General features: G+C 41.4%; 1 protein-coding gene across 2 annotated transcripts in view; it reads left to right on the top strand.

The window, feature by feature from the left end:
* Positions 1-14,272, top strand: part of EPHA4 (EPH receptor A4) — a 144,818-nt gene that overhangs the window by 54,632 nt on the left and 75,914 nt on the right. For both annotated transcript variants that reach the window (XM_046019653.1, XM_046019654.1), the window contains exon 5: positions 12,537-12,692. In XM_046019653.1, coding sequence (XP_045875609.1) covers positions 12,537-12,692 — 156 coding nt within the window. The remainder of the gene's footprint in view (positions 1-12,536; positions 12,693-14,272) is intronic.

Raw genomic sequence — 14,272 nt, 5'->3', positions numbered from 1 at the left:
CTAGAGACTGGCCCTTTGTGCTTTACCGCAGGAGATCAAATGAAGGCAAGGATGTTTTCCTAGTGCCGTGGAATCGTGGAATTCAGAACTGTAGGTGTGCAGCTCCCCCTGCTCCCCTCTTTTGTCCACGTGGTTCTTTGGAAGCTCACTAGTAAGTCCTGACAATGAACTTCTCCTTCATCCTTGTCCAGGCAGGTGCCTGTGGGCTCTCTGCGTCCCACTGCACATTCCTGCCAGCAGTTTAAACTGATTGTTAGGACACTAGTCTGTCGACCTGATGCCTTCAGAATGTGTTAAATCATTGATCAAATCCTCCCCCCACCTGCACGAGGGTACCTGAGTCAGCGGGAGAGAGCAGGTTGGTTATACACGATTTTGTACAACAGCAAAGTCATCACTGTTATCTCGTGTCTGGTCGGCTGGTTCTTGTTCTGATCTCCGAGGTCACTGCTATACTGTGCCAAAAACAGATAGTGCAAGATTCCCCATAAATTTCACTTGGTCTAGACTAGGACTCTTCTGGGAGCTCCTTGGGAATTTTTATTTTTGTTCTCCTCAGACATAAGCAGTGTTGGAATAGTCAAACACATAGAATATTAAATGCTGGCAGGTAGTTCTAAAAAAATCATTAATCCGCTACATGGAATGCCAAAACCAGATGCTTAACCTGATCCAATCCCTGAAACATAAATCAGTTAGATTCTTAAAATTCTCTTTAAAAAAAAAATTCTCAACTTTCAAAAAGTAAACAGCAAAGGGGACCCCCTGGTCAAAAACCTTAGCAGAGAATCTGAGTGCATTGCTAATAACTAACGTGGAGGAAGTCGGTCTTTTAAAGCTGCTATATATATATATATTTTTTTTTGAGATCCTCAGACCCCATCAGCATAACAAAAAAGAAGAAGGGGAGCCAAGCAGTTATTACTGCTGCATCTAAATCATGATTTGTGACAACTCAGGCTATAAAGTCGTTTGGATGACAATGACTAGCGACGCTGCCTGAGTTAATCAAATAATTATTTAACACGTGTTTCTCTTGATCTGGCCCTGCCTTCAGAACATACTTCATTCTTTCCCAGTCTCCTTTACCACCTCTACTTTTAAATGGAGAAAATGAGCAAGTATAGGTTGTACGTGCAGTTAATGAGGAAACCGCTTCTCTCACCCGTCGGGCTGTGATCTCCCTAGAAAGAGGGTCCTTGTCTGAATCAGCGTGGTGGGTGCCTGGAGTGCCCACCACAGTGGTTTGCAACCAGTTGGCAGTCACAGTTGCTTGGATTTCTGGGGGCTTGGGGAGAGGGCTTCCTGCTTAAGCTCTTTTTTCTTCAGGAGTATTCCACGCAGGACTCCTTACTCTTTCGGGTACCATTTTTCTGCTCTGGTCCTTCTACAAGCAGGTGCACAGGGAAGGACCCCATGATAGTCTGCAGGTACCTCTGCCAGAGAACATTCACTGAGATGTAAGAGTGAACAGTGGAAGCAGGAACACATTTCTCTCCCTTTAGCGCTTCGTATGTGCTCAGTACATATTCACCATTTACTGTTATTATGTAAAGGCTCAATAAATGCTTGCTAAAACATGAGTGAAATGGATGAATAAATGCACATACCTCTAACGGGGGAACGTTTCACATGATATCGCTGATCGCACAGACTCTGTATTAGATGCGTATGGGGTAGTGTTGGGTGTGGGAGTGAAGACCAGCTGCTTCCCTTACTCAGTGCCTTGACCTGGTATTTGTAATCAGTGGAGATGTAATGAGCCACTAGTCTTTATGGACCCCAAATATCAAAGGGTGAAGAAGACAATAGGAACTCATCAAAAAGCCTGGCCCTCTCTGAAATGTCACGGGTAATCAAGTTCGGTGTTAATGGCTCCACATTTGCATGTCATCTCTATGAATGATGTACTCTGGTGGCCAGGATTGATGGTTTATATGGCTGGGCTTATGTAAATCTTCCGCAAGTATTCCCTTCTATTTTCAGTAATTTTATATTCACGTTCAAGGCAGACATTAGGTGTTTTTAAAAACATGATTAAACACTTTCTGCATTTAGCTCATCTTAAAGTATTGGTTTTTCTTGATTGTTTTCTTTATAGTGTGGTCATTTGTGTTTTTAGCACCCATGATTTTGTTTTCTTAATATGTGGTAGGAAAGCTGATAAGCTTAAATTTTGTCATAACCTTAAAATATTATTATGTCATTCAATTAAGTTCAGCTCAATGTACTCGAATTGAAGTTGTATCTTCAATGGGATCCTTACACTGAAAATGAAAGTCAAATTAACGTCTCCTTAATTGCAATGTTTACTAAAGAAAGTCAGGGTCATTGACATGTAAAATTTAGGTATGAGATAAAGGGGGAAAATGAGTTTATCTAGGGATTAGAATGTTTCCCTGAATATTGTTTTTCAAGGCAATCTTCAAATCTGTGATTTTTTTTTTCTTTTCTTCTTCTTCTTTTTTTTTTTTACATAGAAAATGTTCAGTGTCCTAGGTGGGAGAATAAGAAAAAGGCTTAGAGTAAGAATAAGGAGTCTTTATTTAACAAACTACATATTAGAAAAGAAATTATTTTGATTACAGTAATAATCACAAATAGTAATTCACTGTGCTGCCTTTTATTTTAAAATTGTCATCCCTTATCAAGCTGAAATAATTTGTGCCTGACAATACTCTGTTGTCTTGCGTTACAAATTCATAATAACTCCATCTTAGAATTGTCATGACCAAACTAAGTAAAAGTTGCTAACTGCGCTGTGATCAAAGCTGGTAGCAACCTCTGGGCTTTAGAACAAACAGAATAGATGATGTCTTTTCCAAAAATCCTGAAGCCTCCCTTCACTTTATCTATCACTCTAGTGACTTACATCTGTATTTGGAAGCCTGATTGCCTTTGCTGGAGCCCTTAAAAATTCCCCCATGAGGGAGAGCCCCAGGCATATCAGCAAAAAGTTGCAGGTACAAAGATGGCAGCCGGCAATCTTCATTCCCATCAGTACCTTTACGCGATACGGAGTAGGGCCGTGCAGACTTTCTGACGGTAGAACGATGTGTTGTTCATGTGTGGAGTCCACTAATTAATCCATGTTTAATTGAACTTTTGTCTACTTTGGACCTTCTGTTGTTCAAGTTGACTCCCTCCAAATTCACCAAAGAGAAATAGCTCCTTGCATAATTAGATTGTCTGTTTTCTGGGCAAGCGGGGGAAGGAGTAAGTTATTTCTCCCTTGCATTCTTCTTGTTGTGTTCAATAATTTTTATGGAGTTAATTTAAATTGTGAACTTCCTTCCAGAGGATTTACTGCATCTTATGTGAAAACCGTCTACATCTGACATTTTAGAATTACCCGCCTATTTATGGGATTATACTACGTTCTGTTCTTGAAAGAGCAAGTCAATTTTCAGCATAGATTTTTTTGGTCATTTTTTCCCCCTTTGTCTGTTTTTATGAAAGCTAGCTCCCAAGTCAGAGTAGAAACAATAGAAGGAGGTGGAATGTAGAGAGTAGGACAGAACTGTGGCTTGCTGGAAGAGATGGTCTGGATCATAAGCTGTCAGTGAAAAGAAGAAACCTCAAAAACCCAGCCTGATAGTTTATTCCTTCTAAAAATATATTTCCATGATTTTAATAAAGATCTCTTTTTACCTGATAACCTGTCTTAATCTGCAGTTACTAAATAAGCTGCAGATGCTGTGAATGAGAACTCGCTCTCAAGTTTGCTACATCATGTTAGCAGGGGGAGTGGAATAGTACGGGTAAGTTGCCTTGCAGTGTTTTAGAAATGAGACCCAGTACGGTGTAAGATCGTGGATTAGCCACACTCTCATCTGAGGCAGGCCAGCTACATGACACTGTAGTCAAAACCCACGGCCTTTTTAGGGAGGAGTTGATACAGGCCAGGTTCAGCTTCACTCCTGTCTTCTGTGTCATTTCCTCGTCACACCAGCCCTGTAGAGGAGAACGTCAAAGTCAGAGTACATCAAGTTTGCTCTAGTTCACATATCCTGCCAAATCCAGGGCTTTATGACTCTGGACCAAACTGTGGGCCTTTCCCATACCGTCCCCTGCTGCCCTTGCTGTAAATTATCACACACTCTGAAAAGAAATCCGACAGTAAAGGAAAAACATGACATAAAAAAATAACCAGTGATTTACTTTTCCCTTTGTCATTCTTTACTTTCACTTACGATCTTGTTGATGAGTGTGAAACATCTTTGTCTTCAATATCTTATCCTGCCTAAACAGATGTCCAGTCTGTTCCTTTATAAACTTGATGAAGGTGACTCCAGTGAAATATTTTCATTTTATCTGAAACTTTGTTTTCACCATCTCCCCAGAAGCCACTTCAAAATAGTATTCTGAGGAGACTGAAGATCGAAAGCCACCAGCACCAGAGTAGAGCCCTCACAACAATTTGTACATCTCTCACCTGTTACTCAGTTCGGGAGGGGAAGTGGCATGAATGGGATAAACCTGATTTCCTGGTCTTTCAGAACCAGAACAACTGTCTTTTAGAATATTTTTCTCCAGAGTGTATATACGATCCCTAAATAATTGTTTCACTATTTAATAATTAAAAAAAAAAACAAACCTGTTCTTACCATCCTGAACTTGCCACCCAGATAACAGAAGAGGGTTCTTAGATCAAATAAACAAGAATTAAACATTCCGTGTAATAGTTCTGAAGCACAGTATCAAAACAAACAGTGATCAACTCACAGTACTGGTATCAGAGGAAAACTACTTGTTTGAGGTAGTGCTACTTTAGCAAGTTTCCTTCGGCTTTTGGATTAATCCATTAACAAAATTTTTTTTAAGATTGTATTTATTGATGAGAGAGAGAGCACAAGCTGTGGGAAGTGCACAGGGAAAAGCAGATGTGGGGCTCAATCCCAGGACTGTGAGATCAGGACCTAAATAGAAGGCAGATACTTAACCTACTGAACCATTTAGGCACCCCTCTTCTTTTTATTTTTAAATAATCTCTACCCCCAGTATGGGGCTGGCATTCACAGTGCCAAGGTCAAGAGTCAACACTGCACTGACTGAGCCAGCCAGGTGGCCCGGAGTGACCCATTTTTATAAAGACATTCCACAACAGGCTCAGTTCTATAATGTTGGGATTAGTGCAAGATGCAATTATACCGGTTTGAAGAATGATTCCAATTTCATAAGAAAGACATTCATTCTTTAATTCATTCAAGTCATTAATTCATTTAAGTCATTCGTTCTTTAAATTCAAAAATTCTAAATTCAAAATATTTCAGATTTCTGGCATGTTCGCTCGTGTCTCCAAAACCAATCACAATCCCCCTGATAATAATTATGCCTTGTTTTCATTCCCTGTAGCATTTGGGTACTGGAAAAGGATGAGATACTTTTACCTAATTTGAGATGAAGTGTTGACATTTTTGCTTAGCGATGGGTCTGTTTGCGGATGGGCAGTGGTTGTCAACGGGCAGGTCAGGACCAGCAGCAATGTCACCAGCCTGGACATGTGCAAGGATCGCAAGTTCTCAGGCCCGATCAGACAGTCCAAAACCCGGGCTGGAGACCAGCAATTGGTCTTCATGAATCCAAATCATTCTGATGGATATTCAAGTCTGAGAGTGATGGCTGCTGGAACAGAAGCTCAGCATCCTACCCGAATTTGGGCTCAGGTCATCTCCACTTTGATGCCTCCTTTTAAATCAATTGGTATCCCAAACTAGAGCTTAGGCCCCAGTAAGAATGACCTAAGGGACCAGTAATATCTTTCAAAGTATTACTTTGAACCACTCTTTTAGGTGTTTTATAACTTTAGTGTCTTAGAAAGCAAAAATCAATGATGTCATTCTTTTAGTGTACAGAGGAAAATGGTTCAAGGTCAGGATTCCCAGGAAATAAAACCTTAAAACAATGTAAAGTTAAAATCAATCATAATGTCTAATTACAAAAAATTCACCTCCCAAATGCAGGAGGAATATCCCCCAAGTCAGGCTACATCAGGTAACCAAGAAAATCAACTTAAAAGTGGGTTTACGGGGTCACCTGGGTGGCTCACTGGGTTAAACCTCTGCCTTCGGCTCAGGTCATGATCTCAGGGTCCTGGGATCAAGCCCTGCATCGGGCCTCTGCTTAGCAGGGAGCCTGCTTCCTCTTCTCTCTCTCTCTGCCTGCCTCTCTGCCTACTTGTGATCTCTGTCTGTCAAATGAATAAATAAAATCTTAAAAAAAAAAAAGTGGATTTACGGGTAATAGTAATGAGTCAGATCAGATTTCCAGGAAGGTGGTTGATGGAAAGTTTACTCATGCAGCAATGGTAAGAAATTTTTTTTGTTAAGCTTTGCTGTTCAAAACTAAGGAAGGCATTGCAGAGTAACAGAGACTACAGAACCTTGGATTCCAGACTTAGTCTGGGAAGGCTCTAGAAGGAACCACTGGCAAAAGTCATTCATCTCGAAAAGGAGTATGTTGGACTGGATCAAGTGTCAGCAAAGTATGGCCCTCAGGCTTGCAACCTGTTTTTGTATGGTCTCAGAGCTAAGAATGTTTTTTACAGATGGCATTTGCAATCAGTTTGGTAATATGGAACATTTTCTTTGAAACCTCACTATGTGAAATGTTATCTCTCTAGATGAGAATTTCATTCTTATCGTGAGTAAACCTGTATTTTTTAAAAAAGGACTTTGTTATTACTACTCTATTTTGAATTCTATCCAATAAAGAATTAAAGAAAATTTGTTATTATTTTATCTTGTGATAGAATTAAGTATCTTCATAGTATTCTTGGTAATTAATCCTAAATTCTTTAACTAGCTGGCTCTTTACAGAAATGTGTGCTAATCCCTGGACTAGATGATTTTTAAGGTTCCTTCAAAGACTCAGTGTTCAGATATTCTTAGTGCATATCAGTGAAACCAGTTGTGGAATGCAGATGAGTTGAACGATGTGGATTTGCCAATGCTTGGCCATGTTTTGCTATTTGGGTGCAGAATATAATCAGAAGGACCCCTAAGTAGAGCCTCTTCATTGTCTTTGCCTCTGTTTTCCCATCTATACTGTGGGAAATCAGTTCATGTTCACAGCTTCCCCAAGCTGGCTGGGGCTTGTATGTTGTTAAAAACTTCAAAGCAGAAACCTATTTGACAGATTGTTTCCCTTTCCCTTATATGAATAGAATATAACTATTCATATAATAGTCTAGCAAGTGAACAATTAATCAGAGAACTGATTCGATAATGCCCTTTGAAAGTGACTCAGATACTTGTAAAGCAGATTCCTAAAGCTAACAGATCTACTGTGTAGCCAGTACACATCAGGCAAAGTTCCCATAGAACTTGTTCGGAAGCATGTCCCTAATATCATACCTACATGAAGAGGTCGGAGGGACCCAGAGACTCCCCAGAGCCAAAAACTCCCTGGAAATTAGTTTGTATAGAAGTTTCAACTTTCCCTAAAAAGTCAGTGTAGGAATTTCAGCTTTGACCTTCTGAGCACTCTGTATTAAAATGAAAATTTTTTACCTCAGAAGGTAATTTTTAACCCATTTGTGTCTGTTTGTTAGTACTTTAGTCCAAGTTAGGGTTTTTCACATTAGCTAGATGGCTGAGAGCAGCACTTAAATAGACACAAATCAGATTCACTGAGCCACTGAGGTGGGCTCAGCCTAAGCTTTATTAAGGGACTTCCATGATTGTGATACAAGCCCCAGCACTTTGGGCACCAAGCATTTGCAAGAGTCCCTGTACAGCTTGTGCCCATCCCCTCGAGACAAAATGTCCGACTGGAGAGTACCTCTGCCAAGCGGGAATATAATACAAGCCATTCAGATGATCTTAAATTTAATAGCCACATTTAAATGAATAAGTAAATAAATAAGGTGAGATCTAAAAGTTGACATTAAATTTAATGATAGGTTTTTTAAACTTGATATACCCACTATGTTATTGCTTCAATATATAGCCAATATAAAAATTATCAGTAAGACATTTTCCTTTTGCAGTACTCTTTGAAATCCAGGGTGTATTTTAAAGTTACAGCCTGTCCCAGTTTGGACCAGCCACATCTCAAGTGGTCAGTAGCTGCCTATGGCATAAATTATCCATCTTAATGGCGGCCGCAGCTCTAGGAGCCTTGAATTGGAAACTGGTTCTCAGATTGCAAAGCGTGGCTGGTGAAAATGACCACGGGATGGACAGCGGGGGCAAACGAAAGTTGGGACCATCCTCACTTCTTGTATACTCAATTATAGAAATGTCACATGTTAGCTGAAGGTCAGTGTTAACCCAGCTGTAGAAAAACTACACAAAAAGAGGAGCTGGGTTCAGGTACTGACCCTAACACTTAATTGGGTGCCCTCGGGCAAGTTACGCAAAACCTTCAGTTTCTTCACTTGCAAAATGGGAATAGGCCTAAAGCCTCAGGCTCAAAGGGTTGTTGTAGAGATTAAGTAAATAATGCATATTCACTCCATAAATGCTCAAGAAATGCTTGATATGTCATCACTGTTGCTGTTATTCACTATTTTTACAAATCAAAATTGCTTTTTTTTTTTTTTTTTTAAGATTTTATTTATTTATTTGACAGATAGAGATCACAAGTAGGGAGAGAGGCAGGCAGAGAGAGAGAGAGAGAAAGGAGGAAGCAGGCTCCCTGCCCAGCAGAGAGCCCGATGCGGGGCTCGATCCCAGGACCCTGGGATCATGACCTGAGCGAAAGGCAGAGGCTTTAACCCACTGAGCCACCCAGGTGCCCCACAAATCAAAATTGCTTAAAGATGAACTATAAAGGCAGTCTTTTTTATTTCTGCAAAAGAGGAGGAAAATGATTGTAAGATTGATAGACTGTCTTTTTAAAGAGTAGGTCTAACCAGCTTCTTAAATTGGACCCTGCTCCTCTTGTAAATTATCTATGAACCAAGAAATCCAAAAGATACTACGTTACCTTCAGAACATTTTTGGTTTTGTGTTTAAACAGAAATTATTATGTTTCAGTATTCCCTAGGGAAGCTTCTAGAGAAGACTACCCTAAAATGCCCCTCATGAGGGTACTGGGTGAGGCAATGAAAGAAAAGAGTAGAGTTTTTCTTTCTCTCCTTGTCCTCATTTATCTTCTCCTTTTATTTAAAGTCAGCAGAAAGAACTAATTAAGGCAAAGCTAAAGGAAATGAATGCAAAGTTTGCACTGCACATGTGAACTAATCTTTCCACAATGACATATTTGAAAGGCCAAATAAGGCACTCCTTCATATTGTACTCCAGCAAGGGGGCAGAAGGAATTGCACACACTCTTGGGTGTACAGTTTGACTCACTACTGACTTGCTTAGAAGCCATTGCCATTCCAAAACGCAGTGTAAGAGTTCTCACCTACGGGAGAATGATGGAATATCACAACACGTGTCAGTGCTTGCTATACCAAACACACCTTGCATGGGGATTTTGTTCAGAATGAAAGATGTCGTGAAAATTTTAAGATGCAAATAAGTGGTGAATAAATAAATATGGGATGTACTTACACATTCATGCACCGAAGCTGGGAGGCTGTGAGCCATTAGAGCAAAGAAATGTACTCAACCATCAATTTAGTAGGTCATTTTGAATGTAGGCAGCAAAATGGCCATGTGCATAAAAAACCACTACTATATTTTGAGAGATCCTTTCTAAGAATCCTGAAATATTAATAACATGGTCTTAATGTAGTTGAAGACAAAGGAATGTGTTGGGGCAGCAAGGTTGCCGAGAATAGCACACTGACAATTTTGTACTTTGCTTGTGCTGGTAAAAGCTGGAGAAAAAAAGAGTAAAAATAGTCCCGGTGTTTAAAGAAGGGCAGCCTTCAATTTTCAAAATAGGTGTAAAACTCTGTATTCCCCAGGTGAATTCACGTGTACTTGTTCTCGCTAATACATTCATGCAAGCTTCAAGGACATGGAGAAAAAGTAAAAAGTTGTGATCTCATTTTTTTCCTTAAATTAACATAAACATACAACTCATTTTTGAACTTCAAACAATTCAAGACATCCTGTAATTTGACTTTTGTGAACGATGAACTTGATTTTCTTAACCGAATGTAGTCTGACCAGCATAGAAGTTGAGGAAACAGTAATTCTCTGTTTTTCTCTTCCTTGCAACTTTTTGAATTGGCTCTCTTTTCACATGGCAGTGACTCCATCACAAGCCAGTTTTTCTTGTCAGTCTTCCCACTTCCATTGTGAGATGTTAGATTTTGATGCCTGGTGGGAGGGAGGTACACAAGGATCATCAGGAACGTGGAGAGATTTCATCCAATATCCAGATGTGGAAAAATAAAAACGACTTGGGCCTTCTAAGCAGTCCTGGCACCACCCAACCTAACGCCGAGTTTCTACAATTTGCCTTTGTTGGCTGTTACTGAGTGCTAAGACAGGTCCCAGTGGGTTTGTTTCTGAGGTCAGGAACCCATCGTGTTTGATGTGGGAAGGACAAGCTTGACCCTTGGTGCATCTTCCTCCCAAAGCTGGCATTGCTGAGTTTAATCAAAACCCTAGGGCCATCTTGAGCATGACCAAAGAGCACCTTGCATATTGAACCATACCCAAATACGTGATGTGTATAAACTCGAGACACATAAATCTCAGTCATTGGAGCGACTTGTTTTTCTAAGATTCTCCGGTCCAGTGAAAGACGAAAGCAAATAAGGCAGAGATTGATCTCCCAGCGCTTTTTATTGTTGGTGCTCCACACATCATAAAGTTTTGGCTCGTTAAAGGAAATTCCATAAACAACTTTAGTTAATCATAATGAAGTAACTGTGTGCCTTTCTAGAGCTTCTGCTCAGCTCCCTTTCCGCTTGCCATCACAAGAGCGTGATTAAGAAAATACCAACAGGATGTGCAAGAGGGAGGAACAGACTTGTGCTGGAAGCCGTACAGACACTTGACGGATGAGTCATGAGACGAGCCAATGTGGCTGTATCTCCTCAGAGAATCAAGCACTTCCATGGGCCCCCCCCCTTTTTTTTATCTACTCACTTGAGTAAAATCTGCTGGGTTGCTGGCATGGTGGGTCTCCTTTGGTGGTCAGGCCGATGGAAAATGCCTGATGGGTCCTTCTCCTGGCTGGCATTTTTGATAGTTGAGGAACATATTAAGGATGAGATACATGGAGAAAATTGAAAGTGAATCATACTGAAAAGATTGTGGGTAACTATCACCTTTTTTTTTTAAACCTCTGGTCTTATGAAAAAACTTGATTTTGGATGGCTTTGTCACTGGGTTTAATACTGACGGTGTTGGTCAACTTTTATTTCAGGTTGAGACAGATTTGGGAGGTGATGGTGAAGGGCATAGGGGAGGAAAAGGGGCAAGCGAGGCCCTATTAATTATTTTTTATTGTGAGGTTTCACAGAATTATTGAGATTTTCCACATTAGTAAAAGCAGTTTTCGGTGTCAGTGTGATGTTTTCAAAGATGAAGTCATGGAAGGCATGTCAGGTGCATAAAGAACTTTATGGCCCGTGTTCTCTGTAGCAGCCACTTAGGGGGTGCGCGCATGGGGAACAAGGCGGGTGTTGAAAAAATGGAGAGAGGGAGAAAGAGGAGGGTTTCATTAATTGGAAAATCAACATAAAATATCTGCTGATCTGGGGCGCCTGGGTGGCTCAGTGGATTAAGCCGCTGCCTTCGGCTCAGGTCATGATCTCAGGGTCTTGGGATCGAGCCCCGCGTTGGGCTCTCTGCTCCGCGGGGAGCCTGCTTCCTCCTCTCTCTCTGCCTGCCTCTCTGCCTACTTGTGATCTCTCTCTCTGTCAAATAAATAAATAAAATCTTTAAAAAAAAAAATCTGCTGATCTTGAAAAAAAAATCTTAGCATATTCCACAATCTGTGGTTAGGACTTTATATTACTTGCCCTTGAAATTATGACCATGTCTCACCAATTCCTTTTTTTTTTTTTTTTTTTAAATGCTTGGTTGCCTTTGTTGGTCTTTTGCTTTGGTTCCCTCTGTACCTGATACTTTGTTAGAGCTTGGATACACTTCCAGCTGTTGGTTCAAGACCAGGCTCTCAGATTCCACAGCATGTAGCCAAGAGTATAGGCTTTCAGGGCAGAAGGCTTGGCTCAAAGCGGGTCCCTGACATTTACCTGATGCATGGTCCGGTATCAGGAATGTCCTGTTCAAAGCTGGTCTTCCTCATTTCTAAGGTAGAGCTAATTACAGTGCCTGTGCAAAAGGTGCTGTAGGGATGGGATAGTATCGTGCATATAAGCAGCGTACCTGCACCTAGGAAAGACTCCGTAAATAAACTTAACTGTAATTTTATTCATGCCACTGGCTTTAAGAACATTTCCTCCATAGGGCTCCTTGCCACCTGACCAGGAACATAACGATTTAAAGAGCGACTATAATTAATTAACTAATGTTTTTGGTTGCTTTACCTGCCTCTGAAGCCAGGTGATCTCTGGCAGTCAACAGAAATGTCTCCCTTCTTCTGAATCAAGGAGATGATGTTTTGCGTTCCTCTGTTAGCAGTGGTTTTATTGTTTTTCTTTTTTTCCTTCTTTTCCGTAGCCTGCAAAATCGGATATTACAAGGCCCTCTCCACGGATGCTACCTGTGCCAAGTGCCCACCCCACAGCTACTCAGTCTGGGAGGGAGCCACGTCGTGCACCTGCGACCGAGGCTTTTTCAGAGCCGACAATGATGCAGCCTCTATGCCCTGCACCCGTAAGTTCTTCCATCCTGTTTCTTTGATGCCAACAGCTTGCGTTACCACCTAGCAGGGCACTGCCAAGCCTTCTCCCATGATAACCATGTAAGGGGCAGATTAAGTCAACTATGAATCTTTTCTTAATCAAAGCAGGGGAGATGCTTATGAGAACAAGGGTCTTTCTCACCGTTCTGATTGCCTTTGAAACTCACAGCTGCCCACAGACTGCTTTGTGGAGGAGAGACATTCAGGGGTTGTAATCTGACAGTGTAATTAGAGCTGAGACTGAAATTTCTAAAAGGCTTTACCGTTTCCTCCAGCAGTCTCGGGAAGCCTGGCAGCTGCGGGGGAAACAGGTACAGGGCAGGATTCGGAGGACGGGATGACGTGTGGGCTGTGGTTTCAGTTCTGGGCGCTGACGTCATGGCTTGTGTTGTCCTTACTCTTCTTCCTTCTTTCCCCATAGTTTTGTGTTCATAACATTGAGGCCTGGATCCTAATAAATGCCTGTTTAATGATAGGCACTCAGTAAGTGCTAGGCTAATGAATGGATGGGGAGGGCGCCTCGGTATGCACAAGAGCAGGGAAATCCATTCTCATACTTTCTGTGGACAGTGCTCCTAGTGTTGCCATTTCTTTCACATGCACTGTGGGCTTCACAGACCCTACGGTGGCTGTGACCTTGACAAGTTGCGGGTCCAGGTGTTCCACCCATGGTGTTCCTGTTGGTCAGTGTATGGAGAGATGAAACCGAGGGCCAGGCACACAGGATTCCCATAGGTTTGGGCTTTGTTTTCCAGCCCACCCAGAAATTTCAGCCTCCCGTTTCCCCATCTGTAGAACGGAATAAATAACAGTACCTCCACTATTGGTATTTAACGCCCTCATGTTGGTTGCATAGTATATAAATGAGTAAAGTGATGTCACTCAATATATTTTAGCTTTTACTGTGCTTATGACTCTTACTCTTTTGTTCCCTATTATAAATTCCATCTTGGCTAGCCTGGAGCCAACATCCCTCCAAATAGAAGTATATTCTGGTTTGTGGGTACTTGGGCCAGCTCAGAGGCCATTGTCTTAACTCAGTCAAGTATCACCTTTAAAGGGAGTGGGGAAGAGATTTCAGACCCATCCCAGCTGTGCCCAGTGAGGCTGACATACCCTCCAGAGTTTCCTTTTTTTTTTTTTAAAGATTTTATTTATTTATTTGAGAGTGAGACAGAGATAGCAAGAGGAGAGAGCACAGGTGGGGAGGAGAGGGAGAAGCAGGCTCCCCCCAGGAGCCTGAGATCATGACCTGAGCCGAAGGCAGATGCTTAACCAACTTAGCCCCCAGGCGTCCCCAGTGTTTCTTTTCTAGCCAGAGATGACGACAGCAGCAATAAGAACCATTTTATAATCATGCCCACCAGGTAACGTATCAGGCGCTTTCAGGAAACCTTATCACAGGGCTCATACTATAACAAACCTGTAAAATAGATATTATCTTCATTTTATAGACGAGGTAACTGCCAGCTCAGAGATAGTAGGGAACACACCCTAGGCTCCATGCCAGCTTGGTGATAGAGCTGCACGATTCATGTAGTTCTGATCACTG

This window comes from Meles meles, chromosome 9 (assembly GCF_922984935.1).
Source record: "Meles meles chromosome 9, mMelMel3.1 paternal haplotype, whole genome shotgun sequence".
Classification (NCBI taxonomy): Eukaryota; Metazoa; Chordata; class Mammalia; order Carnivora; family Mustelidae; genus Meles; species Meles meles.
The sequence above is the reverse complement of the archived record's forward strand: the minus strand, read 5'-3'. Positions and strand labels throughout refer to the sequence as shown.